We start from the raw sequence: 25,584 nt of genomic DNA, 5'->3' as shown, positions 1-25,584 counted from the left end.
CAGGAACTGATATAAAAATACTGTTTCAGAGATGAAGGATCCTCTTAATGGCATTTGTTTACTGGTTCTACCTGTTATATGTAAATGAAATTCATTGAGACTGTTCAATTTTAAAGAGTGCCTGATCCTAGGGAAAATGGAAACAAGCAGGTACAAGAACTGCATAATTTGCTTAAATATTATTTAGATAAAGTAAAATTGAATAATTAGGAGAGAGAGGATAGGATGTTACTTAGGGATTTTTGTATGCCAATAATGACTCAAAATCCAAGAAACATAAGTTAAAAGTATTTTTAAAATAAAATGTGGTATTACAGCTTACTCATTCTCAACACCTGCACAGAGATCCAGCACAAGGCCTCTCATTCAAGGTCCAAAGTAAGGCACTTGAAATTAGCTTTTATTGGATCTGAGCAACATGTAGCCTTGAGCTTGCCCCAGTAAAACAGTTACGCTTTACTTTCTTCTGCTGTAAACTGGTTTTCAGTCAAAAACAGTTATACTAAACAGAATCTAAAAGCCTCTTTCCTTTGATCTGAGTTTGTATCACAAGATACTTGTTCATGCTTTAATTTTCCCAAAACATTCCCCTGAAACAATCAGTCAGGTTTCTGTGGAAGTCCAGTAGTTCCTCTGACACGCACACTTGACAAAGAAGTGTAGTTTCTTTGTTGCTGAACTGTTTACTCTTCTGGGAGTGTGGAGAACAGCGTGTCACCTGAAGAAATGGTGGCCAACAAGAGAGTTCTTCCATTAGCCCGACTTAGAAACTGGGAGAAGACACCACCTTGAGACTTGGGGGAATGTGGAAGCTGCAACACATGCCTCTCAGCAAAAACACATTGCTTCCTTTAATCTACTGCAGCATTTACACATCTGCAAAGCAGTCCTGTGAATTGTTGCCTAACTTTTCACTCATCACCTGATAAACCTCTTAAAGGAAGAGAAATAAAATATAAATTACTTTTGAAAGAGCCATCAGTGACTGAACACTATTATACCATGTTCAAAAGAAGTACTATTTCCAGACAGCCTTGGGAGGCAAGTGCAATGCTTTTGGGAGGGACGATGCTTATTATGGGGAAAAAATGTAAAAGAGTGTAAATTCAAAAAGGATGGGAAGCAGTGTGACATCCAAGCACAGTTGTTATGTCCACTACTCCTGCTCATGGTTAGGAGTGCTTTACCCCACAAAGTCACTGACTGGAATAGCAGTGGGTAAGAGATTTGGTACCATTCAGGAGCAGCAAGCAAGCAGACTAGAACCCGTAAATGGATAACAAGTATGCATGTGTTCCTGTTAAGATCAGATGGTCTGCTCTGCCTACATAAATTTCCATTCTCTCATTCCTGTTACCATAGCAAAGTGATACATTTGATCCCAGTTTGTGAGAGTCTTGGGGTTTATCATTATGTCCCTTTTTAAAAATCTGATTGATTTTATTATCAGGAATGCTTCACCCCTCAAAAAGTCTCTAAGTAAATGGGCATGTTATATTTAGAACGAAACACAAACCTCAGCCAAAGAAATGTAAGTCTGGCTACTTCATTAAAACTCATCTTCAGTTCACATAATTTAAATTAGTAAAGCAATATATAAATGCTGATATCACCTCTTCTTTGCTTTACAGTGCTTTAAGAGGAGCTTAATTAATCAGGCTCAGCAATTGGAAAGACAGGATATATGAAGGAATCAGGATCCAGTGATCTGTTATTGCATTTAATTACCTTGTGTATTCTGAGACTTTGCAGGGTTTCTTTCCCAGAGAGAAAGAACGGACCTCGGAGCCATGGTCCAACTTTCTCTTCATCTGCAAGGTGAGGGAAAAAGAGTAACAACATGGATTTAGTTACATGACCAGCCTTACTTATGTGTACTTCTGTAAAATTTATACATTTTTACCTTCTACTTTAATATACTTTAATTTAATACCAGATTTCAACAAAGTTGACGCTCATAAAATGATTTAAAGCAGCATTTTAGTTTCTAGATTCAACAATATTTGATACCTGTTTTATAGGGTGCATGTATGTATTATTGCTGTTTAATAGGGTCTAAAATCTATTGTAATTACATTCTTTTAATTTCCAAATTTCAAATGTGAAAAAGTGTGCAGAAGTGTGTTAGTTTATCTACTAAACTGTTCCCTGACTATTCTCCTGGGAAAGGAGCAAAAGAACTAAACTAAAGCCCTTGATTCTTTGTGTTCAGGTTCATTGCTAAGTCTCTCATGGAAATGGTTAAATTTTAGGTAGCTTGTCTGCACTATAAACCATATTTATTTTAGGGCCTGAAAAAAAAAAAAAGATTGTATCTTTTCTTTTGTCTATTCTTTTATTTTAAAGTTGTACATTGAAAACATTTATAAAACTGCAGTAAAACTGACTGATTAACCAGTATTTTTCCAAGAAGGGTAAGAATGAAAAATGCTGCACCCTAGTCTTGAATGTCATCTGCAATTAGATATGATCAAAACCGAATAATGAGCAGGGCAGCTGCTAAAAGGGGAAGCCAGACTGCAAAAATTACCAAAGAGATGGAAACCAGTGAAAGCCATATTTATCCAGGCAGACAAATAAAGATTACTTTCTACATATTTGGGTAATCTTTAACCACAGGCTTTTGGACTCAATGAGACATACATATGCCAAATGCAACTTCTGAGTTTTTGTTGGTTTTGGGGTTTTTTTTGAGATGTGATACACCAAAGCACTTAAGCCAACTGAATAATGTTTACTGCTGTTTACAACTGTGGGCTGCAAAATACATAAACTACTTGTATTACAATTCAGACTTACTATAACATATTGCTTCCTTTTTTTTCAAAATTTCATGTTTAAGACACAGTTTAAAAGTTGTCATCTTTCTTACACAACTGATTTGATCTTTTTTAGTGTTATATTATAACACAGTTATTTAACCATTTACTGTATCTACCGAACCTACCTAAAACAAATCACTCCGAACCCAGCAGGATTCTTTAAAGCTTATGGTCCACGTAATTTTGTTGTGATTTTGGTTTTTATACCTTTATGGCTTTACCTAAAAACAGTCACTGAAGATCTTGTGTTCTGCTTTATTAGTGATTACAAAGGAAAGCTAACTAAGATTACCTAGTTATATTTTTACAGTAACAGTTACAACGCAACCAGAAGAGCTTGCCTTATAGCTGTGTTTTCTTGCCCATGCCTCACATGGGACACTCCACAGCATTTCACCACAGAAGTATTCAGCCAGAACCGCCCTGCATGCTGCCGAACCACCAACCTCACCCTCACTCCTTCCCCATGCCCCAGGAGGCGCAACCCCCCGCGCTTCCCCCAAGAAAACCAGTTGTAAGCATCACTGAAAAACAGTAGATACCATCTTTTATCGTTGTGCTAGATGGGCGAGCCATCAAAATTACTGGAAGCATAAATAAGATGTTTGACTATGAATATCAGTATTTGATGATAGACTTTTCAGAAAGGATTTTTCTTGTTCAAGGAAAATTTTTATTTCCAGCTTGCCTCTCTGAGAGGTTATCATCATCATATTCCTTTTCTGCTCCCAGAAGTACACCTTAAAAATAAAAAGTAGGAAGGCTGCAATAGAATAATCAGCTCTAGTGATTTACTCTTTTGCATTAGCAAAGAAAACAATATGCATTATGTTGCCTAATAATGATTTCACCTCTTTTTTTTTAGTCGGGTTTTTTTCAGGTATTTTAGGCAACTTTCACACGGGGTCCACCACACAGACTGACTTTCAGCATCTCAAAAGGTGCTAAGTAAATACAGGGTCAAAAAGGCCGTTTACCATACGAAGAAGATAAAACTTTCTCTACAGCAGAGTGGTCTAGTGACAAGATTCAGACACCAGCAAGGTTTCTGTGTAACCGAAAAACAGAAACCGTCGAGCAAACATCCCTCTAAAACATTTAATCTGTCGCTAGGAAAACACAACTCCTTCAGACAACATCAATTATCGAAATGACCGAGATCGCCGTATGGTAAAAAATAATAATAAAAAATATAAATAAAAGAAGGGGCAGCAAACTGCATTCCGCATCACCGCCCGCCACCCAGCGCTGGCAGCGCTCACCGGCAGCGCGCTGACTGCAGCTACGGCCGGGCGGCAGCCCCCCGCCGCCGGCACGTCCCCGCCCGCGCACCGCCGCCCTCCGCGGACACCGCGGCCCCCGCCCGCCCCTCCCGCCACCCCCCCGCCCTCCGCGGCCGCGGGCCGGGTGCGGGGCGGGGGGCGGGCGGCCACTCACTTTGTAGAAGATCATCTTGAGGGTGCCGTAGAAGCCCATGGTGTCGGCGCGCTTCCCCTTGCGCGGCGGCGGCGGCGCCCCGCGGGCCCGGCGGCCGGGCAGGCGCTGGCAGTACAGCCCCTTCTCCGGCAGGTAGGTCACCGCCTCCCGCGCCGACATGCTCGGGCACGGCGGGCGGCGGCGGCGCTGCTCGGCCCGGCTCGCCCCGGCCCTGCCCTGCCTGCGCGCAGCCCGGCTCCCCCTGCCCGCCCTGCCCGCCGCCTGCCTCCGCCCGCCCCCCGCGCCCGCCCCGTCCCTCCCTCCCCGCCCGCCTCCGCAGCGGCGGCGCGGCACTGCGGGATGCGCGGCCGGGAGGGACCCGCGGGCCCCGCCGGCGGGAAACCGCCCCCACGCTGGGGAAAGGGCGAAAAATAATAATAATAAAAAAAACCAGCGCTGCGTAGGTTGGGGCTATTTCCCCCTTTTCTCCCCCCGCTCTTCCTCCACACCGCCTCTGAGGCGGGGGCCGCCCCCCCAGCCCTCGCTCTGTTCCCCCAGTGCTACACGCTCCACGGTTTTCCAAGCGGGAGCAAAATAAACCCGTTTCCACTAATTATAATTATACCGTCGCCCTCGGCGGGCCTGGCTGGACTCGTTCCGTGGACAGACGCAAATTAGTCCTTCAAAAGTGCGGGTAATTTTAGAATAATTTGAAATGCACTACAGTTTTGCCAGGGAAAAAGATGCTGAAATACCCTCTATTGCTTAAACAATAGAATAAACGGGGTTTGAAGATCTAGGAGTTGAAAGAGCCGAATCCGAGAATTATGTAATATTCATTAAAATACTAATTCACAGCAGAGCCGAGGCGGAGCTGTCAAAGGCAGGAGCGGGGCCGGGGTTTCCCCAGCGGGGAGGCAGGCAGCCTTCCCCGCGCACCTGGAACAGCCTGGGCGCACACACGCTCCCCGCTCCCGCACAACACAGCCCTTGGGCGGCACCAAGCCATCTTAGCTCGGGCTTCAAATCCTATACAGGATTCTCACCTGTATTTCAGTGAAGGCAAAAGGCAAGCCCTTGGTAATTACTTGTTAAAGAACGCTCCTTTTTTGGTCATCTCCTACTCTGTGCACATCAACAAATCTGTCCAATTCATCCTTACGGTTCGACTCAAGGGCACTGAAGTTCCTGACATATGGCTGGGCTCTCAGACAGACACCTGCAACCAGTGGAGCAGCCAGGCAGCTTGTTTTTTTAGTTTCCATACAGACAACTCAGAGTCTTCAGCTTCAGCAATTTTTCCTTGGTTTTTTCCCCCCTCCTGCAAAGTTTTCTGTCCAAGTTCACATCAAAGAACACTCTGAGCATGATCTGAAGCCCCAACGTTCCCGTATAATTTTCCCCAGTGCAGTGAAATTGGAGATGCCCAGCAGCCCTCCAGACGGATGCACTCAGAAGCAAACGTAGTCAGCTCCTGCTGACCTGAAGGGAAACCATCTTTTTATCACCCAAAGCAGTACAAAAAAATGTTCTACCTTTACAGAACACACATCTAAAGGAGTGGAAGTACTTTCTGCAAAACCCATTAGCTTCCTCATTAGTACTTTAAAAAAACTAATATATATTACTATTTGGTAATAGCAAAGTGTGACAGGTATTAGCACACTCAGATAAGGCAAATTCACTACCCCCATAGCACACGAGATCCTGCTTCTATATGGTTTTATGTATCTCTCATCCAGCACTGAGTCCTCATAGTGTTTTTCATCTCCCAGTGAAAATGGTTCTGCCCATCAAATCCTGGTATTTATGCCATTATCCATTGAACTGCAGTGCTGTATATTTTATGAGAACAAAATGGTCCTGAGTTGACTTCGTACCTCAGACATGAACAGAGCTGTACATATCCCGGGAGACTATTACTGTCTTCCTTTGCTGGCACATCACATGCAAAGGGGAAGGAAAAAACCCCCATAGGCTGCATATACACATTAAACAATTGCAGGAAGCAAATTAATATCCAAATCATCAGAGTAAGAAAGAATTGAACATTGTCGCTGTGGGGACTTAGAAATACTTTATATATGTGCATGCATAACGCCCTGAGATGCTTGCAGTTATCTCTGCCCTTTCTCCCATCAGTGAGTGTACTCAATGCAGAGGGGGGATGGCTACTCTTCCTCCAGCATCACAGCGGGGACTGGCAGGAAATCCTCAGGGATCAGCCTCTCCCTCAGCCCAAAAGCAAGTGTAATCTGACAGCATGGCTAGATTTATCTTTTGAACAAAATGTGCTTTGGAATTAAGCAGTCAATGAGTTGAATAATAATTAGAAATTACTATTTTCCTCTTTTTTTGGAGTACTACTATTGCAGATTACTTCTCTTTTGATAATGATTGGCAGATATTCTCTCATGGTAAAAAACCACTGACTTAACTGCTAATCTCTTTGCCACAGTCAGGACCCATGAAATAACCCCAACAATCATTTTCTAGTGGTAGAAAACTCAGTATGTCAGGTATTTATTCTGCACAAAAGGTTTGGGTTTTTTCCTAATTTTAGATACAGATACCACAGACAGATTTTGACATTTGAACAGTGACCATCTTCCATCTAGCAGTCTGCCTTTCTCAGAGCAAAAACCAAAAATTGCACATGGATATGGCTCTGGCTCTCACTTATTTAGCATTTTTCTCTATAGTGGTTCCATTTTTCATTCTCTGCAAATAAAGAAACATTCCCTCTGCCTCCCATTAAGTTTGATAGTGTCTGGGTAGTCGCAAGTTTACTCTAGTTGAGTGTCTGCTCTTGTCCCAAATGCCTAACAACAGCCTGGGCTCTCTCTGATTGAGGGAAAGGAACACACTCTACGAGAGGCTAAAGGCACTTACTATTAGACTACTACTCTAAATTCCTGTCTAGAAAGGACTTTCTCTCTCTCCCTTGACTTTGAGAACCACCCTGTCCTCAGAAAAATTTAGTGTCATGAATGCACCACACTCTACCTTGTAATAAATTAATTAAGGGTTTGCAAAAGTAGTGTGGAACTGCCCAACCCTGGAGACTGAGCTGTGCTGCAGATCACACAGCTTCACTCTGCACCTTCTGGAAAAATACAAGGGTGAAGGCATAAGACCCCAAACCTGTAGATGGTTTTGAGAGCCTGACAGCAAGTAGCAAAGATGATGCATCCATTTACATCTCTACAGACATTTAAAAAAATATTTACTGTAGTAACATAGTATGCTCTAAGAATACTTAATGGTATAAAGTAAATGTTCATCACAAATTAAGGTACATTGAAGAAGACTACAGTTTATAAAGCAATGTTAAGAAAAAAATCAGAAGTTACCATGGGTTTTTTCCCTATTTGGTATATATTCAACTTCAAAGGTTGGTCTTATTTTGTCTAAGCTGGAGATAATTTTTCAAGTTCTTAAAACCACAAACAGCATACAATTAATGACATTTAGAAAAATGTCTACACCAAAATTACATAGTTTTCAGTGGACACAAGTCCAGTCTTATTTCCCGTCAGTACTGCCAACTCTTAATTAAAAAAAATTCACAGCATCCAATTCTTTTCCTGTTGGCAACATTTCTAGCACCTTTACCAGTTTGTCATGTGGCATGCTGTAATTAAGACCGTCTATTACTTCTAATGAAAGACTGGAATGAATTACAGAAATCACCCACAGAGCTATATAATCCCCAGAAGAACGGAGATTACAGTGCAATAGACCAAAGAAACAACATTTTTTTGTTGTTTTTTTTAGTTGGAGAAACATTTTTGAGTGGAGAGACCACAGGATGGTCTGGCTGTGGTAATGGCCAGTCAGCATTTTGGAAAAACACTAGTGTTTAAACCATGGAATTCAAAAACTGTAACTGGCACTTCACATACACATATGTGTGTTAGGAGCATAATGTGTACAGGAGGAACTATGGAGCAATATGGTTTGGTATCTCCATTAATATTGGTAAATGCATCATTCAAGACAGTGCCAGAAGGGATTCTGTGTACTCTGCACATTTAGCAGACACTTAGCAGACTGACTCCTTTAGAAATACTTCAGAGGGATTTTTATGTGTTGTGGGGTTTTTTTTCTATCCAAGAAACCAAACATCCTCATCGGGTGGGGCCAAATTCTTAACTGCGCAAGATTTACCCTGGACACAGCAAAGATGATCTGGGAAGAACGGTCACGCTCAGTTGTTTTTCCCTTTCTCAAATTTGGACCCACTTAGGTTTTAAACACTCCCCTTCTGCTTGGTAATCTAGTTTGGGCAGCTGCAGCAGCCAGCACTTTGTCTTCTATATTCGACCTATTCATCCAACTACATACTTCATTTAATTTGCCAAATGCTCCCATTCAGGCAAGAATCTGGCCCCACAGAGAGGTACTTCTGCCATCTGCTTTAGACATTTAACCACAGCTTAGCTTAGCACACCTACATTTAAAAGCCTAAGTTCCCATTCAGTCAATGAGAAAGGCACATGCTGAAGTCCAACATGTGTAAGGTCTCAGAAAAGAAGAAAAAAATCCCATACAACATCAAGCATTAGACATGTTCCAAAATAATTTAGGGCGGGCTTTTCCTCTACAAAAAGGCACTGCTATTATTGTCAGATCTTTTTCTTTCTGAATTATTATGAAATTAAACAAGTGACCCACTGGGATCTTGGACATCTCATGTTCTCATCATTTCTCCCAGTTCAATTTGGGCTAGGCTAGCCTTAGGAGCTGCTGCTAATTTGAGATTTATTACGTGCATCCTAGGTGCTGAGCTGGAACTTTTTATGTGTCAATTCCCAATCTGTGGGCAGGGTGAGAAAGAGTTTTAGGACACTGACCAATTAAAGAAAACTGGGATATATAACAAATTTCAAGTGTGCGATGCACCTTATCACACAGATATCTGTTTGTGTAGAATATACCATTAGTATTGATGGAGCAGAACAGACTTGAAGAAATGAATTTAAGTGCACCAGTTAGTGGCCAACAACTGCTATGTTCCAACTATGAGGTAAGAACAAGAACAACTTGGCTCCCTGGAAGCAGTTTAGATGGAGGAATTTCTGCTCAATTTACTTACAATGCCTGCAGCAAGCTTAGAAAGGTCCACTCCAGCATGTTTGCCTCAACACACTTACAGGAAGAAATTTATGCTTATGATGTTGTGTAGTTCAAGTGTAGCACAAGCAAACCTGGACATTGCAATGTGCACTGATCAGCAGCTTACTGATAAATGATATATTTTTGTAGTATTGGTGAACTTAAGGTTTGGGACGAAGTAGTGTAAGCAACAGGAACTCTATTATAGGAGGAAGGAAGGACACACAGAGGCACTACAGTAACTTGCATGAAGTCTTCCAAAGCTTACTTAAATGGAGTGGAGAATACGTATTACAAAGTATGATAGGTAATACTGAACTGTTTATTAACTCTACAAGGTTTCTTGGCAAAGCATTTTGAAGATTGCTTTCAAAATGAAATTCCCCACACATGATTATCCTTGATTTCCATGCAAAGTAAGGTGCTGTAGTCAAATAAAAGTGTAAAAAGGCTTTAGGTTTTGTTTTTGCAGGGAAGGAAATGGCATTGGTAGCAACTGAAAAATCAGATTATTATTTATTTATAAATCCTGATCTTATTAGAATAGTATGAACTTTGATTACAAATACCATTTTAAAGGTATATATCTGTAGCAGAGATTACCCATAAATCACCTTCTTATAACATTTGCCTTTAAAAAAATATTGACTTCTAAATACATTGATAGAATTCAAAAGGTGTGCTGGTTAATGGCTGCAAGAAATAGCTTTGAAAAGGATTTAAACATGATGTGTATATAACACACTTCAGTGCTGGATATTTATAATAAACTTCAATTTATATTTTAAGAGCAGAGAGATTTCACAGACAGGCTTAATGTAATACGGTATCACTGTGTCTCCAGCAGAGCAGAACTCCCCTCTGAAGGTCATACATCCTGTCCTCTTTGTTGGTTCCTTGTAGTTGGGCACAGAACTTGCAACATATGCTTCGATGCTTAGACTATTTTAAAGGAGTGCAGCCAAAGCTGTCATATGCCCATTTATGAAGGGAACAGTTCCATGCATTGTTTCTTGGTGGCAACACCAGCTTAAAGATGTCCCAGTCTCATTCCTGTCCCAAAATGGCTCTTGCCCTTATTTTTGCAGGAACAAACATTTGTAGAAATACTCTGTGAACCAGGTTCATTAACTGATACAGGAGAGGTGGTTTTAAGTTTTTACCCTTGGGGTTTTCTTTTTAATTCTTTTTAGAACTAGTTTCTGGTTTAATTTTCTACCATGCCTTCATAAACAACTGAGCCAGCAGAAGCAAATGAGCAATTCACAGGCAGGGCACAGATTCCTTGAGCCAGCTACACCATTGAGAAAAAGGTATGAGGAACTGTAACCTGAGTGTCTCACACAGAGAGCATAAGCCTATTATTTACACCTAGCGGCATCACTCTCTCGGCTATAGTTTGGTGTGCACTTAAGCCAGCACAGCCACTGGGAAGAAGAAAAAAAAGCAAAAAAGCAGTCCCTACACCTGTGAACCCATGACTGCCTTTGGCCATTCATTTCTATGCTTGCATCACCTTCTGAGGTGTGCCACCACAACCTTCATTGTATGGCTCTGGGGTCAACCATGGTGGCAACTGACCTCAGGACTCCTTTTTGCTGGGCTATTTTTCAACCAGGCCAGATTCTCCATCTCCCCTCCTGCACAGCCATACACGTCTGTGCCAGCATAGCAAGAGATACAGCCTGCTCTCTCCTTTTTAACCTTCCCAAGCCCCTAGAAAAGCTATCTTGAACACTTGCCAAATTACAGCCTTAGGTGAAAAGGCAAGGAAGTGGGGGCTTTGGGCTTTGTCCTCCCAACCCAGAGGACTGTATTGTTACCGGAGCAACTTATTTGCATTGGAAAATATACTTCGGTCTTTGACAAATGAAAATGGATACTCAAAAGATTTACCATAAAACAAGCACAACAAGGTGAACCACAGGCAGGGGGTATAACGTCAACCTTCCTTAAACATGTCATGTTTACTCCAGGGATCTTGTCTCATTAGAACTATATATTATTTCACTGGAAAAAAACCCAACAAACAAACCCAAAACATTTTTCTTTCCAAAGCTTTTTCTTGTTAAAGAAAAAGATAAATGAAAGGAAAATATCAGTGGAGCTAGGCTTCACGTTGCTTTTAATTCCCTGTGACAGTAACCATGCAAGTTTCTTACATAGAAACATTGTATGGTTTGTTTTAGAACTAGCAATTATTATATTATCATATAACAAACATTTTTCACAGTGCATATTCATAAGGGGCAGAGTTAAGGTTGATAAAGCAACCTGCACTTTCATGTACTTGCGTGCTTTCCATGCAACAGGAACATGTCGAGTTGCTTTTTTGTGTTTTGTTTCTACAGGGTATTGTTAGATTATTCATTTTTCAAAGGAAGAAGACGGTATTACATATAATGCATCTTGCAAAACATTCACTAATGGCAGCAGATCTTCATAACAACTGTGTTTCCATTCATTGTGCTCCTATTAAAGTTAACTGTAATTTATTTATTATATCATTAAACTAAATATATTGTAAGATGAATTCTATTTATAGATGCGGTAATAGCTGTGCTAATCACTCAAGTTCACACTGAATCGGGCTGTGCTTCTGAGCCACAGAAGCATTGCTTCAGAGACCTAAGTACATTCCTAAATTTCCCAAAGAGACAACTTTGCATGCTACATACTGCACAAGCCCAAGTGGCCCCACAGAACAGCCCCAACAACCTGCTGGCTCCCATGCATGCACTGTGGAGGAAGCTGGCACCATGCACCCCATCCGCATTTCTCCCTTGGCCCACTCTTCTCCTGGATATCCTTACACACCACTGAAGCCAAGGGCAGTGGCTGCCATGCCAGCAGCCAGATGCCACCTGGGCACAGGGTGTTCAGTTGGGACAATAAGAAGTGAACAGTCCCTGCCTGGGCTCTGTTTTTAATAATTTTATCTGCTATTTCTATTATAGTAATTTCACAGATTTTGCATGTGTCCTTAAGTTAGAAAACCATGCACTAGAGACTGTGCTTAGGCACACAAAGCACAAGCCCTTCTTGCTGATCAACAGGTGACAACCACAATTAAAAAAAAAAAATAAAAAATTAAAAATTACCCTGATAGGGATCAGCACCGTTTTTCAATATTTCAACCAAAAAGCTGAGTTGGTTCTGTTTATATTGACAAGAACATTTCCAAATTGGAGAAGCATACGTTTCTGCCTTTGAACACCAATGCTCCAACTATTTTCACTCAAATAGAAGCATGTTGGGAAATCACCTTTCTACAGAAATAGAAATGTCTGTTTGGACTTGGAAGGCTTTCCAAAAATGTCTATCCTTTGCACTGAATACAAATAGAGCACTGCTACTACTACCTGTTTTCTGTAAGTTTTCCTTTTTTTTTCAAATTTGGAAATAGCTTAATTTCAATTGTCAAGAGAAGTGCTTATTTATCTGGCATAACCTATACAAATTTATTTACAAAACAGTTTCTGTCTCTCATTTGCGGTATGTGAGAAGGATAAGGGGTTAGTAGTGAGCCTTTAGGCTACGACAGAAGAATTTCTGGAATCATAGATTATACCAGAAGGATTTAAGAAGAACCTTAAGAAAAAAACTATTAAAAATGTCAAATCTCTTTTCCTACCTGTCTTAACTGAAGAGGGTATAAAGGCTGCAAAACCAAGCATTCAAAGGAATTTGAAATGACAGGAATAAGATGGTTTTACTCCTAAAAAGCTGCTTACCAAGACAGCCCTGTGCATGGTACCTTCTAAATAAGACACATTCTCTGGCAAAAAACGGTGTCTCAGGTTGTAATTTATGATACATCGTTACCCACTTGTACATGTGCATCAAATTTGCAAAGGCAAACTTTTGAGTATTTTAGGCATGGCATCCTTGGCATCCATTTTATAACATCAAGGGAATTTACCCCATCATCTGGCAACACACTGACTCCCTGTTTGGCATGCCAGTGACTTGACACAGCCTGAGCCCCCATGGGATGCCCCACCCCTGTGCGTAACCAGCGGTTAGGAATATAGCAGAATGCCACCCTTGGTGCAAAAGCACTAGAGGAAGATGGAACAGTAAGTTTCAGGACAGTCTGCTGATAATAGAAGTACAGGACCCCTGAATCTCAGCTTTGGAGAAGAGCTTGCTCTGTTGAATATGTATGAATCTCCTGTGCTCTCCCCATCTTCATACTCATTTCTCTGACTAGCCTCAAGGTCCTCCATGCTCCTGCCCTCTGCTCCCTGTATCAATCTCCTGTACCAGTAATTCCCCAGTAGTTTCCTCCCTCCTGCCCTCTCCACAGCATCTGAGCCTAACAGGACTAATTGTCCCACCTTATTATTCTTTTCCTTTCCCATCTCTCTCCCTGGAATTCAGGAAAGCATTTTTCTATACAGTGTTGAAGCATCAACAAGGCAGGCAGTATCTGGATTGCAGGACAGAGGCATAGAATTGTATAAAGGCCTGGGTTGGAAAGGACCTGCAAGATCATCTAGTTCCAATCCCTCCCCCCCTGCTACGGGCAAGGATGCCACCCATAAGATCAGGTTGCTCAGGGCCCCATCCAACCCAGCCTTGAACAATTTCAGGGATGGAACATCCCCAGCTTCTCTGGGCAGCCTGTTCCAGTGTCTCCCTACCCTCTGGGTAAAGAATTTCTTCGTAACATCTAAATTAATTCTCTCCTCTTCAGATAAAACTGCCCCCCCCCCCTTGTCCTGTCACTATCTGCCTGTATACAACAAAGTCACTCTCCCTCTTTTTTATAAGCCCCCTTTAGGAACTGAAATGTTACAGTGAGGTCTCCTCAGAGCCTTCTCATCTCCAGGCTGAACACCCAGCTCACTCAGCCTGCCATCACAGGAGGTGCTTCGGCCCTCTGATCATCTTCATGGCCCTCCTCTGGACTTGCTCTAACAGGTCCACATCTTTCTTGTGCTAAGGATCTCAGACCTGAACGCAGTACTGCAGTTGGAGTCTCACGAGGACAGAGCAGAGGGGCAGAATCACCTTCTTCGACCCACTGGCCACACTTTTATTGATGCAGCCCAGGATGTGGTTGGTTTTCTGGACTGCGAGCACACACTGTTGGCTCACATCCAGCTTTTTGTCCACCAGAACACCCATGTCCTTTTCAGCAGGGCTGCTTTCAGTGAGTTCTTCTCGCAGTTTGTAGTCATGTCTGGGATTACCCTGACCCAGGTGCAACATCCTGCACGTGGACTTGGTTGAACCTCATGAGGTTCTTGTGGGCCCACCTCTCAAGCTTATCCAGGTCCCTCTGGAAGGCATCCTGTCCTGTTGTGTCAACAGAGTTTCCAGCTCTGGTTAGCTCCTTTGTACCTAAGGTCAGTTTCCCAGGAGATCTCATTCTCTGATTCTTTAAACAGCTTAAAGTTCACTCTTCTGAAGTTCAGGGTTCTGATTTTGTTCTTTGCCAGGCCCATGTTCCTTGTGATCAGAAACTCAACCAGGGCATGGTCACTACAGTCTAGGCTGCCTCCAATCTTAACCTCTTTAATAAGCTCCTCTGCATCAGTGAACACCAGGTCCAGTAATGCTTCTCCTTTGGTTGGTTTGTTCAATACCTCTACCAGGAAGTTATCTAGAGGATATATGGCTTTTTCCCCCCCATTCTTGGCCACATCTGCAGAGCAGCTGGAAGAAGATACTATGGGGAAGATTCAGTTCTGCCTGTGTTGCCCTTGGCTACAGCATGCTTGATCAGTCCTGGAGAAGGGCAGGGGTCAGGCTGGGGAGCATTTTGACCTGGTGGGACACAGACTCTTCACAGCCCAGAATGTTTCTGGTACATGGAAATGGTCATTTTTCTACAACAAACACTCTGCCATACCACTAAGTGGTGGCAGTGGTTATAAAAAGAAAAATTGCACATTATACCTGCTTGGTCTAGCTTCCTTTTCTCACCACATGCATATGGTATAGCACAGAGAAGGGGATTTACTCCTTTTCCATGAACCCTCATGATTTATTGCCATGACAACTCTCTCCTCTCCAGAGGCCTGGAGGAGCCATGTGAGCTGGTTTCTCCTGAGTACATTCTTCCTGCAGTGGGGGATCAATGCCAAACCTTCGCACAGCAGAAAGGAATGCCAGGCATGCTGGGGTCACACCAGATGCTTTGAAGGTTTGCTAACCCACTGTCATTAACCTTATGCTGAGCAATTTCATGTTGAAAGGGGCTACAGGCAGAGCAAGCAGGCCAGCAAACCTGCCCCATCTAAACAAACTCTTCCCTGAACAGGTGCTTCCAGTCTAGAAACCGTACAGCATGCTTGCCTCTAAAAGAAATATAGCACTGCATAATTTAGGGTAACTAGTCCCTCATCCAGACAAGAGGGATGAGAATTGCTGATATTTTTACTTTTTTTTTTACACTGAATCTAGCTTTATTGAGGTAAGATGATGGATAGACACCTCTATGTATTTGAGCCCAGCCCAGCTTTTTATAACTCAGATGTTTCATAGAATGTGAGAAGTAGGAAATAAGGTGACACATTTCATAGTGTTTCAGAGATATTTTTCAACAGGCTACCTGTATGAAACCTAAGGACTACAGCATAAAAAAAAAAAATGACCATATCTGTCCACTCTTGTGTCTAAGCTTCTCTTGGGAAAGCATTTTGTTCAGGAAAAGCTTATGCTCCCTTTATCAAGTTATAGTATTTAAGCTTGAATTAAAAAAACTACAAATCAAAACCCCCTGTTTCTACCCTCAAGGAAAAATGCATGTTGCAACCTTTACATAACTTCAGACATCACATATTTAACCATTTCTCCAAAACTTCTGTCAACTTGCCGGTTCAGTGTGATGCAACTGATGTGCTCCCTAAACCAACCCATTCACTGTGGGTTAAATAGCAAGACAGTTATTTAAATTCCTGGGGTTTGAAACTTACAGTTTCTTTATTTATAGGCAGGATGGAGCAAATTAGAGATTTCAGAAATTTTTGGTTTGCTGTTCCATTCACTTGTAACCACAAAATTAGATGGTAACCATGGTTTTAAAGTTTGTAACTTTATGGAGACTCAACATTTCACAAATCCAATTATTAAAGGAAACCTAGCCTATCTAATGTTACTGATTTATCAATGAAATGCTACAAAGCAAAATCAGTAGGAATAGTCCAATCCACCAATGTGGTTGGTTGTACAGCTAAGTCTTTTAAACTGTTTTAAAATTACAGAAAAAAATGCAAAATATTGCACACTATAATTTGAAATTAATACACAAGAAGAGAGATTTAGGATGCTGTAAAAAAGCCTGTGCAAAAATATGTCCTAGTTCCTATGCCTTCTATTTTGCTGAAAGCAACTGCTAAAGGTTGTTGTTAGCTATAGTATTGATAAGTGATGCCAGCTATGTTCTGACAAATCTCTAGGGATTTTTTTGCCCACTTTCCTTTTATTATCATATTCTATCTCTAATATTCAATCAGTGCCAAACTGGTTTATGTATGCCAATCTTTCTCACAGAAATGGAAAAAGAAATCCTGCTGTATGTCATAGGCCTGCTGATGTGACAGGGAGAGGCTGAATGGAAGTGGGAAAGGGAAGAAGGAGGGAGGAGTATGAGAGCACCAGTCTGCAGTCTGGTATTTAGCAGAAGTCTCATTTTTTTGATCAGAAAGTTGGCAAAAAATCAAAGCGCAGACTACCATTAGTTAGGTTCCTTGTAATTTAACCTTCAACACAAGCTTCACACATCGTGTGGTCTCTTCCCTTTAGTCTAATTTCATATGCAGAACAAACTTGTGCCTTGAAAACTGGCCAGATCTGAATAATCCCCATTTTACTATTTACCTCCAACAAAACATGCTACAAGCCACTGACCAGATCATTCGCTTATGAACCTAAATTTAAATCTCTGTGCAGTTATTTAAACTCAGCCCCAGTTGTTAGCTCAATTTCCCCACTGGGATAAGACTGCAAAATGTTCACTTTTGTCCCTTTTAAAATCATAGACAATGTTTAGGAATATTTGATTAAAAAGAAAATTCTGGGAAGAACTCATTTGCTGCTTGTGTAAATATAGTTCCTCATTAAAATTTGATAACAACAGTCTTAATGGAATACTACAACCTCATTCATGCTTTTGAATAAAGTGATTTAAGTTGGCATGAACACAGTTTAAATACACTTCTTCCCAGCTAACTGTCGACAGCTTTTTAACGGCCTGCAGGGACAGGTATGACTCATGCCTGTTCTTCAAAAACTTTTTTAAAATGCAGATTTTTTTTCCACTGGTCTATTGTGCTTTACAAGTAAACTTAAAGAGACTAAAATTAGAAGGCAGACCACTATCACCAGAGGGATTAGAAACTGCTAGGCTAAGCTCATTCCAAAAACTGAATTGACCCATACGAGGGACTCTATGTTTGTTCCTACTAGATTTCTGGCAAACTTCACCCAAAGTCTCTCCTGGTTGAAAATTGTTTGAAATCCCTGTGTTTGGGAACAGCGTGTAGTTTCCGGATTCACACGCAACACTGCACCGAGCAACCCTCATTCTCTGGTATGGAAGACTGAAAAATTGAAGGTGCTCACCCTAAGTCAGCATAAGAATGCTACCTGGTCACAAGTCATCTGGAAAAGGTTTGGGTTTTTTTAAAACAAGTGCAGCAACAGTGTGAAAGGTATGCTAATATTTACCAATCCTGATTAACACAAAGTTTGGTAGACAGCTAATTTAAAAAGGAATCCAACAGCCTCAAGTTTAGACTAAGCAATCAACCTGCCAAAGAAAATACAGCAGAAGTTACTATCCTTTCCTGTAATTCAAGCATTTTAGGTAGTGCAGACTACTGTGTTAAAAGCTAAAACAAGAAGATACATTTCAACTTAAGATAGGGATGTCAGCCTCCTTATCAGTACAGTCCTTCAAAGTGCCCTCTGAAATCCTCTTCCTTTCAGACAGACAAGCCTCAAATCTGTGGCAAGATGTGTGGGCTGCTCAGTCATGAAGAGCACACTAGGTACTCTCAGGGTAGTATCTTGTTAACCAGAAAACCTGAATACACTTTGTGCTTCTTTATGCAAAATATCTAGGGAAAAAATGTTAAGTACTTAATTTGCCATATCACAGAGGAAAGTTAAATGTGACTCAGCAGGTGCAGATACCAAGAAGCAAGAACGCTTACACTAACTGGGATTCGTTTGCTTTCCCATTCATGATAGCTTGTTACATGACTGTATTATATGCATCTAGTTTAAAAATGATGTTCTTTGCTTTTACAGTAGGCAGACAGCTGGCTGTTTAGTGTGGCACTCTGAAAAGAGCTAGAGAAACGTGAGTAGTAAGCTGGGTTAGCTGTTCAGTACTACATGCTATATGTGGAAAAGAGGAAGACTCAGCCAGACCCTGCATTGATCTAAAGTATGGGTCAACAGTTCCAAGACACAGGAAATCCAATTCATTTCCAATTTCCAGGGGACATCTATTACGATCTAAAAGGTATCTGTTTCGAAGAGTTGTGATACTAACACTGTTTTCTAAGCAGAGGCAGTGTACACTGAGGTTAAAGAGATGGCTGTAGCAAAAGAAAGCTCATCTCAAAATGAAAAAAAAAAGGTGAAAAAACCAATAATAATGTGCCCTTCATCGCCACAAAAACTATACTTTATTGTTGCAATAGAAGTGGAACTCAACTTACAAATTTAGCAGATGCCTAAGTATGAGAATGGCGGTACCAGCCCGAGGAGCAGTCATAAATGCTGTGAGAACAACCAGCAGGCTGTATTCAATCCTCTCTATCTTTTGGAAGGGTATTTTATATATCTGCAACTGCAGTTAGTATTTAGCTAGTTTTATATCTACCTAAATAAGCAAATAAGCAAGAAAAGTGTCTTCAGCTCCTGAGGAGAATTTGTGCTCAAGGATATATCTCACATACAGAGATCCCAAGGAGTAGTTCACGTAATTTTTTCTCACTACTCAGGTACCATCAGACTTAGCACTTGATGAAACAGAATGTGTAACTGGTCTCCAAACAAGACCCTACCATGCAACCAGCTGGCTGATGGTGTCAATAAGTTTCTTGAGGGTTGTTTGTTACTAGTCAGACAAAGGCTGCTCTGGTATCATCCAGCTTACACTCTGACAAAAGTTTAAGCAGTAATATCTAGATCTGAACAAATCCAGTCCTGCCCAACGTAAATCTCAGTCTGAAAAAAGTTATCAACTGATTTCTTCCAGACAACACAAGAATTTCAGGAATGCAAATTAACCACTTTAAGTCCCTGACAGGTCTTTCTAAACTTTCTACCAGTTCTTCCGTCTTTTCATTTCCCCAAAACAAAACCACAGAACTCAGAAATATTCTGGAAGGATAGACAGCTAAGAAAAAATTTCCTAGTGCTCAGATGTTAAGCCTCCCTCCCTGCAGCATTAGAGTCTTCAAAATGCTTTTAAATGAAAGGGAAAAGAGGAGTAGCTTGCAGTAGTTTCCAAATAATACAATTATACTGCCTTTTATCTGTATAGATGCCAGCATGGAATTGCATTATTCCTTTTGGGGCCCTTGGGAAGGAGGTGAGAATATTATCTTGATCTGCATTAAACCAGTAACTGAATTGAGTATATTTGCTTCTTCATGTTAAGCTAATTTCAAGGAGTTCCTAATATATTTGTTAGCTCTTTTTGGGAGTGATCTTGAAGCTGGAAAGGAAGAGAACAGATAACTCAATGTGTATAATGTGGGCTTGTCAAATAACATCAATATTCCTCATAATAAGATTGCCCTTTCAGAGTAAGAACTACTTAGAGATATGGTAGAGACCCCAGCTCAGTAGGACTCAATAGAGCGAGGGGGTTCACAGGCTGAGGCCTTAACTAATCTAGAAGTGAAACAGATTAAAAACTTGGCCAGGCATCAGACTGTTTCTTCATATTGCCATTTCCACTTTTTGGTTGTAAAGAAACTCTGGGGCAATGGCTGGGAACACCAAGTCTGCAAGTGCACACTCTCCATATCAATGCTTCTATACAGAGAAGAGAGGATTACTTTAGACTACATCAGTAGAAAACTGCAGTTGACAAAGAAATAAATCTTTCCGAAATAAGTCTTTCAGAAGAAGAGGATACTGTGATTTTACCAGTTCAAAGCCCATCTTCAAATCTACAGAAGGATGACCACTGACAATCAAACATTTTTTACATCAAGAACAATTCTAGATCAGAGGTCTGTGTCCTTCAGAAACATTCCTCACGCCTACTGCTATCTCCTTCTAATGAAATGTCTGCACCCCTCTACAGATTTCCTTCACTGTAAGACAGTATACCTTTCATAAGCTTTTCTGAAACAAACTTGCCAAAACCAGCTCTCGACATAGCAAGCCATGGGCATATGCTCTTCTGGATATAGCTATACCAGAAGAGGTTATTCTTCCCTCCTTAACAGACTTCAGTCAGTGAGCTAAATTGGCTTATACAACTATATATAGTAGTAGATCTTTGGTAATAAATGCACATTTTTCCTCTTAAACAGGCTAAGATGTGATGACATGAGCAGTTTAAGTGGCAGATCTGAAACAGCAGAAGTCTGCTGGCAGGATGCATGACAAATACCTGCACGTAGCCCAAAGGGAGGCACTTTATCCAGCCAACATAGCTGAGTTGGAAGATGACATGTTCACAGTACCAACTGGTCAGACTCACAGAAGCCAAAATACATTGGATTCCCTATTGGTAGGATAAGTGATCTGAATTCATTGGAACCTCATAGTACTGCCAGGATTTGAACTGAGATCCTATAAACCCTTATTTCTGCTGCTTTAACCAATAAAACCACCTGAATCTAATACCTGCAAAGGGTGGCATACCCAACTTTTAAGAGTGGCTTTCTTTGAGAAATTCTAGAGGTAAATGACTTAATCCAACATCAAGACATCTGTCATAAAAATCTGTTGTGTTTTCTACCCACTGTTCCAGTTACAGGACCTTCTTCTCCTGTACTGGTAGTCCCACCTCATTCACACACACAAAAAACCCTATTGTGAGACTGGGCATGCCAAGTCATCTGTTCCATAAGTACTGTCAATAGATAGATGTGCAGACAGCATTGCTAAAAAAACATTTCATTTAGTCAGTTCAAAAGACAAGTTAGTTGAGTAAATGAGTCTTTGGTCTAATTTATCCTTTTTTTAAAGGAGTCACAGGTTCTGTTTCTAGTGCAGCTACATGAGACTCAAAGATATTCTGCTCAGACATTATTCATAACATTAATCTGTACTCACACAAAAGTTTCAACTTCAAAACCAACTGACTTTTATTAATGATGGTATGTTCTCTAAACCATTGATGAAGTATCTACAATATCTTCAAATCACGCGTTTCTTTCACACCTTCCACAGACTTTGTACTGCCACACCAATTCACAAGACAATTTTATTAGAGCTCCTGCTCTACCAATGCCAACAGAGCCTCCCTAAGAGTGCAACTACCCTCCACACTGATACTTGGTTCTGCTGCACCAGTGGAAGCAGTGCTCACCATGGCCCAGGCTTGCCTGTTGTCTGTCATCCACATTTTCCTCTGCAGCCCCCTGTACCCACCTGCAAAGCAGCTCTTGTGCAAACAGCCTAACCTAATCCACTCCAATCAAACAAGCCAGGTTGGCAGAGTCTTACCATTTAAAATATCCATTTCATTTTGACAAACAACATTGCCAGAAAATTTGAGAGGACATTTCCCTTTAACAGTGATTGTGCTAAGCTTACCTAGACAGTCTATAAGAATTCAACACATGTTTATCAGTGACTGCAATGGTGTAAACTAAGCTCCTGGATTTTGCAGGGATATGGCTGTAAAGCATTACCATATTCCTTCTACTGGTTGTGCTGTGGGAGCAGAGCGCTCAGGAACAGCTGGACAAAATAGCATCTTAAGCTGCTACAGCTTCTTGTTAAGACTGAACTCTTTGCCAACAGAAGTGCTCTTCACCCACCTTAGCTGTAACCAAATTAAGGGTTTGGTTAGCTGAGAAATAGCAGGTAAAATTAGAACTTTTCAAGCATAAGACCTTACAGCTACATCAGCAAAGCTACTACACAAGTAGATCATCACTTCTATGAAAATTACTCTGGCAGAAGCAACCATGCTCACTTTTACCCTTAACCAGAAAAATCTCTGTATGCTATCATGAAAGCATATTCATCATCCATGTGATTTGCCTGTAAGAGTATAAGCTGTCACAGAGGACCTGGTTAGTTATCATTAGGATAATGAAAAACAATATAGTAGGCTACAGCTTAGACCATACTTTGCCAATAAAGATGCCAAAAAAAATCCCAAAAAACCCAAACCCCAAAAACTTTAACAAAGCCTAATCTGTTTACAGAAGTTGAGGCCATCTACTAACTGATTTGAAGGACACCTTTAAAGGCTGTATCTGCAAGCTCTTTAAGAAATCCACTCATGTACAGAAATCTGCAATATGAAAAAATCCTAGGAGGGAAAGTTCAAATATACAAAAAAGTACAAAGTCAAAGACAGTACAAAGAATTTACAACCTCCTCTCTCTCTCTTTTTTTCTTAACTTCTGTTTGAATACCTGATCTTTTTTCCTGTCTTGAAAAAAAAAAATCTGTTCACTGGTAAATAAACAGAATAGGCAATTCCTTTCCCACCTATTTCAGCAAGGTCATAATAATAAACTATTTTTTTTAAGTTGCAGCAGACATGAGGTGAAAAGTTATTACTTACCTGAACATAGTAGATTTACTTAATAATTCTTTTATCAATAAAAGCATATTTTTCTTTAAACATGGCACACTTTTCTTGCGATTAGGAAGTTCCTTGCTCCCCATAAACAATTTTTCTTCTATTTTAGCTAATATTAATTTCTTTTGCCAAGATGTGTGGAAAAGGCAACATCTATGAATATTTTTATGTAAAATCCTCATGATAGTAATTACAGAAGTAACTTTACAAAAGTGACTTTGTTTATAACCAGAGTCCAGACTTTGATGCCAGTATTAAAAAAAAATACATAAGAACTTTACCACAGAGAAACATCCACCTCAACTAACGTTCAGAAACAGCTAACTTTTCTGGTATGTTTGGAAAATAAATCAAAAGAAAACAGTAGGAAAAGATATCAGCTTTGCTTTTGAAATTTAAGAGTAAAGAACTTCTATAGTTTTTGTTAACCTGTGTCATATCGGAATTCAGCCATTATTATTTATGTCCTTTTAGAGTTCCAAAAATGAATGGGAACCTTACCCTCAGAACACCAGAAGCCATAAAGACAACACAGAAAGAACTGGGAATGCAATGCAGCCAGTAACGAGAGTGTAAATCTGAAGTTCAGTGCTTCTCTCTGTTATTTGTGCATGGTAATTTTCTGCTATTTTCTGCAGAGGCTTCTTTGAACAGAACATTGTAGAGTGATTACATGTCCAAACCTTAATAAAATGTCAAAATCCACTGCTTCATTGTATCCACAATTATGATGGATTCCTCCTACACACGGGATAGGAACGGATAGAATTTTATATTCATGGTGCTTCAAGCACCATGTTTTAAGTTGGGGCTTGATGTAAATCAGTTATTTGCCAAACAGATAGGCATTATTATAAATTCACATTTTAATAAAAATTGCGTTTTTACTCTTAAATATACCACTTCAGATCTTGAATACACTTCTAGAGAATTAAGATTTTTAAACACTTAGTGGCTCTCACTGAGAAACAAAACCCGCAGCCAACATCGTATGTCACTGCTCCAACAGGGACAGAAGACAGCAGCCTGGGTTCTCCCCTGCAGTTTCAACTCTTACTTAAACTGCAAGAAAAAGCCCTTTTTTCCCTTTTGGGGAAAGAAGCTGCAAAATCTCTGTTTTGGCTTCAAAGCTTCTCCTGTTTACAGGTCCAAAGATCACACCTCCAAACTCTGGGGTCTGTCCAATACCAATGTAAAAAGCAGCCACAGCCGACTGGGGTGGTCCTGCCTCCACCTCCTACATCAGGTCGTGCTCTTAATGCCAGATGCTAAATAGAAACCACAGGCACACCAGACCTGCCAATCACTGGCACCAAAGCAATGTTCATCCTGCTCTCTGGAACACCCACCACAGTTGCCACAGTCAAGGCTAATTATGCCCCAACCTGCAAGCTGAAATTCCCTCACTTATTTTCCATAGCACAAATAACATCTTCAGACAAAAGAGAACCAAACTTTTAATATCAATTTCTCTCTGTATTTTGGATGGACCCTCTTTTTCCAATGGGATCACATTTGAAAACTTGCCACTCAAAAGAAATTCCTTTTTTAATCATGCAACTGTCTACAGGTATCTGTAATAATATTTTTTCTATGCTGTAGAAAAAAAAGAATCACTCTGAGCTTCAATAACCAAAAGGATTGTAAAGATTGTATACAATCTATGCAGTTTCCTTTGTAGAGGCAACATATCAAAGAGAAAACTTCTGTCAAGAATGCACAGCTAAATGTTGACGGCAGATCCAATGGTATTTAGTCAGCTTTTGTGCACTGGCTGCTGCATAGCTGAATAGCAAATCGTACCACAACCTTCTTGCCAGGAGATTTAACCCTCCTATGAGTGGGCTTTGATGCATCAGAGAGGAAAGGATAATTCTTGTATTTTCTTTCAAAACAATGCAATAGTGATTGCGAGACATACTTGTCTGAATTAGATGTATAATACTAGGTCTCAAAAGAGACACTCTAAACTTCTAAAGCTTGCCTGGCTGTGATAGGAGCTATTAAGGGGTCTGCTTTAACGGATAAGAAACATGACGACTCCCACAAGAATCAACTGGTGCTGTGCTGGAAGGACTGAAAATGCAGTCCTACTGTTGCACTTGTCCTTACAGAGGGAAAAAGGAAAACATGGGTCACGTTAAGATTTCCAAAAGTGTCCATCCCAATTTTTGCTGAGAAATACATGAGTGAAAATCTTTGACTTCTTACATCCCTTCTGAAAGAATTTACTGCAATTAAATGGAAAATTTTTTTGTATTCCCCAAGTGCAAACATATGCAGTGCAAATGTTAACCACCATTTTGAATCTGGTGGCACTGAAAAGAGCCTTGAAATAAGAGATCTGCTTGGTGAGGCAGAATCTCCAAGCTAGTTAACCACCATCTTCATCAACTTGAGAACCACTACTCCACCAGCCGGGATAGCATTTGTCTGTGTTAGTCCTGCTCTGAAAAACGACATATTGCACCTATATTATTG

General features: G+C 40.7%; 1 protein-coding gene across 1 annotated transcript in view; it reads right to left on the bottom strand.

Annotated features, from left to right (window-relative positions):
- Positions 1 to 25,584, bottom strand: part of FBXW7 (F-box and WD repeat domain containing 7) — a 179,399-nt gene that overhangs the window by 28,762 nt on the left and 125,053 nt on the right. Inside the window, 1 exon segment of the mRNA XM_032686024.1 lies at positions 1,729 to 1,811. Within this exon segment, the coding sequence (XP_032541915.1) occupies positions 1,729 to 1,811 (83 nt within the window).

The sequence above is a fragment of the Chiroxiphia lanceolata genome, chromosome 4, assembly GCF_009829145.1.
Source record: "Chiroxiphia lanceolata isolate bChiLan1 chromosome 4, bChiLan1.pri, whole genome shotgun sequence".
Classification (NCBI taxonomy): domain Eukaryota; kingdom Metazoa; phylum Chordata; class Aves; order Passeriformes; family Pipridae; genus Chiroxiphia; species Chiroxiphia lanceolata.
The sequence above is the reverse complement of the archived record's forward strand: the minus strand, read 5'-3'. Positions and strand labels throughout refer to the sequence as shown.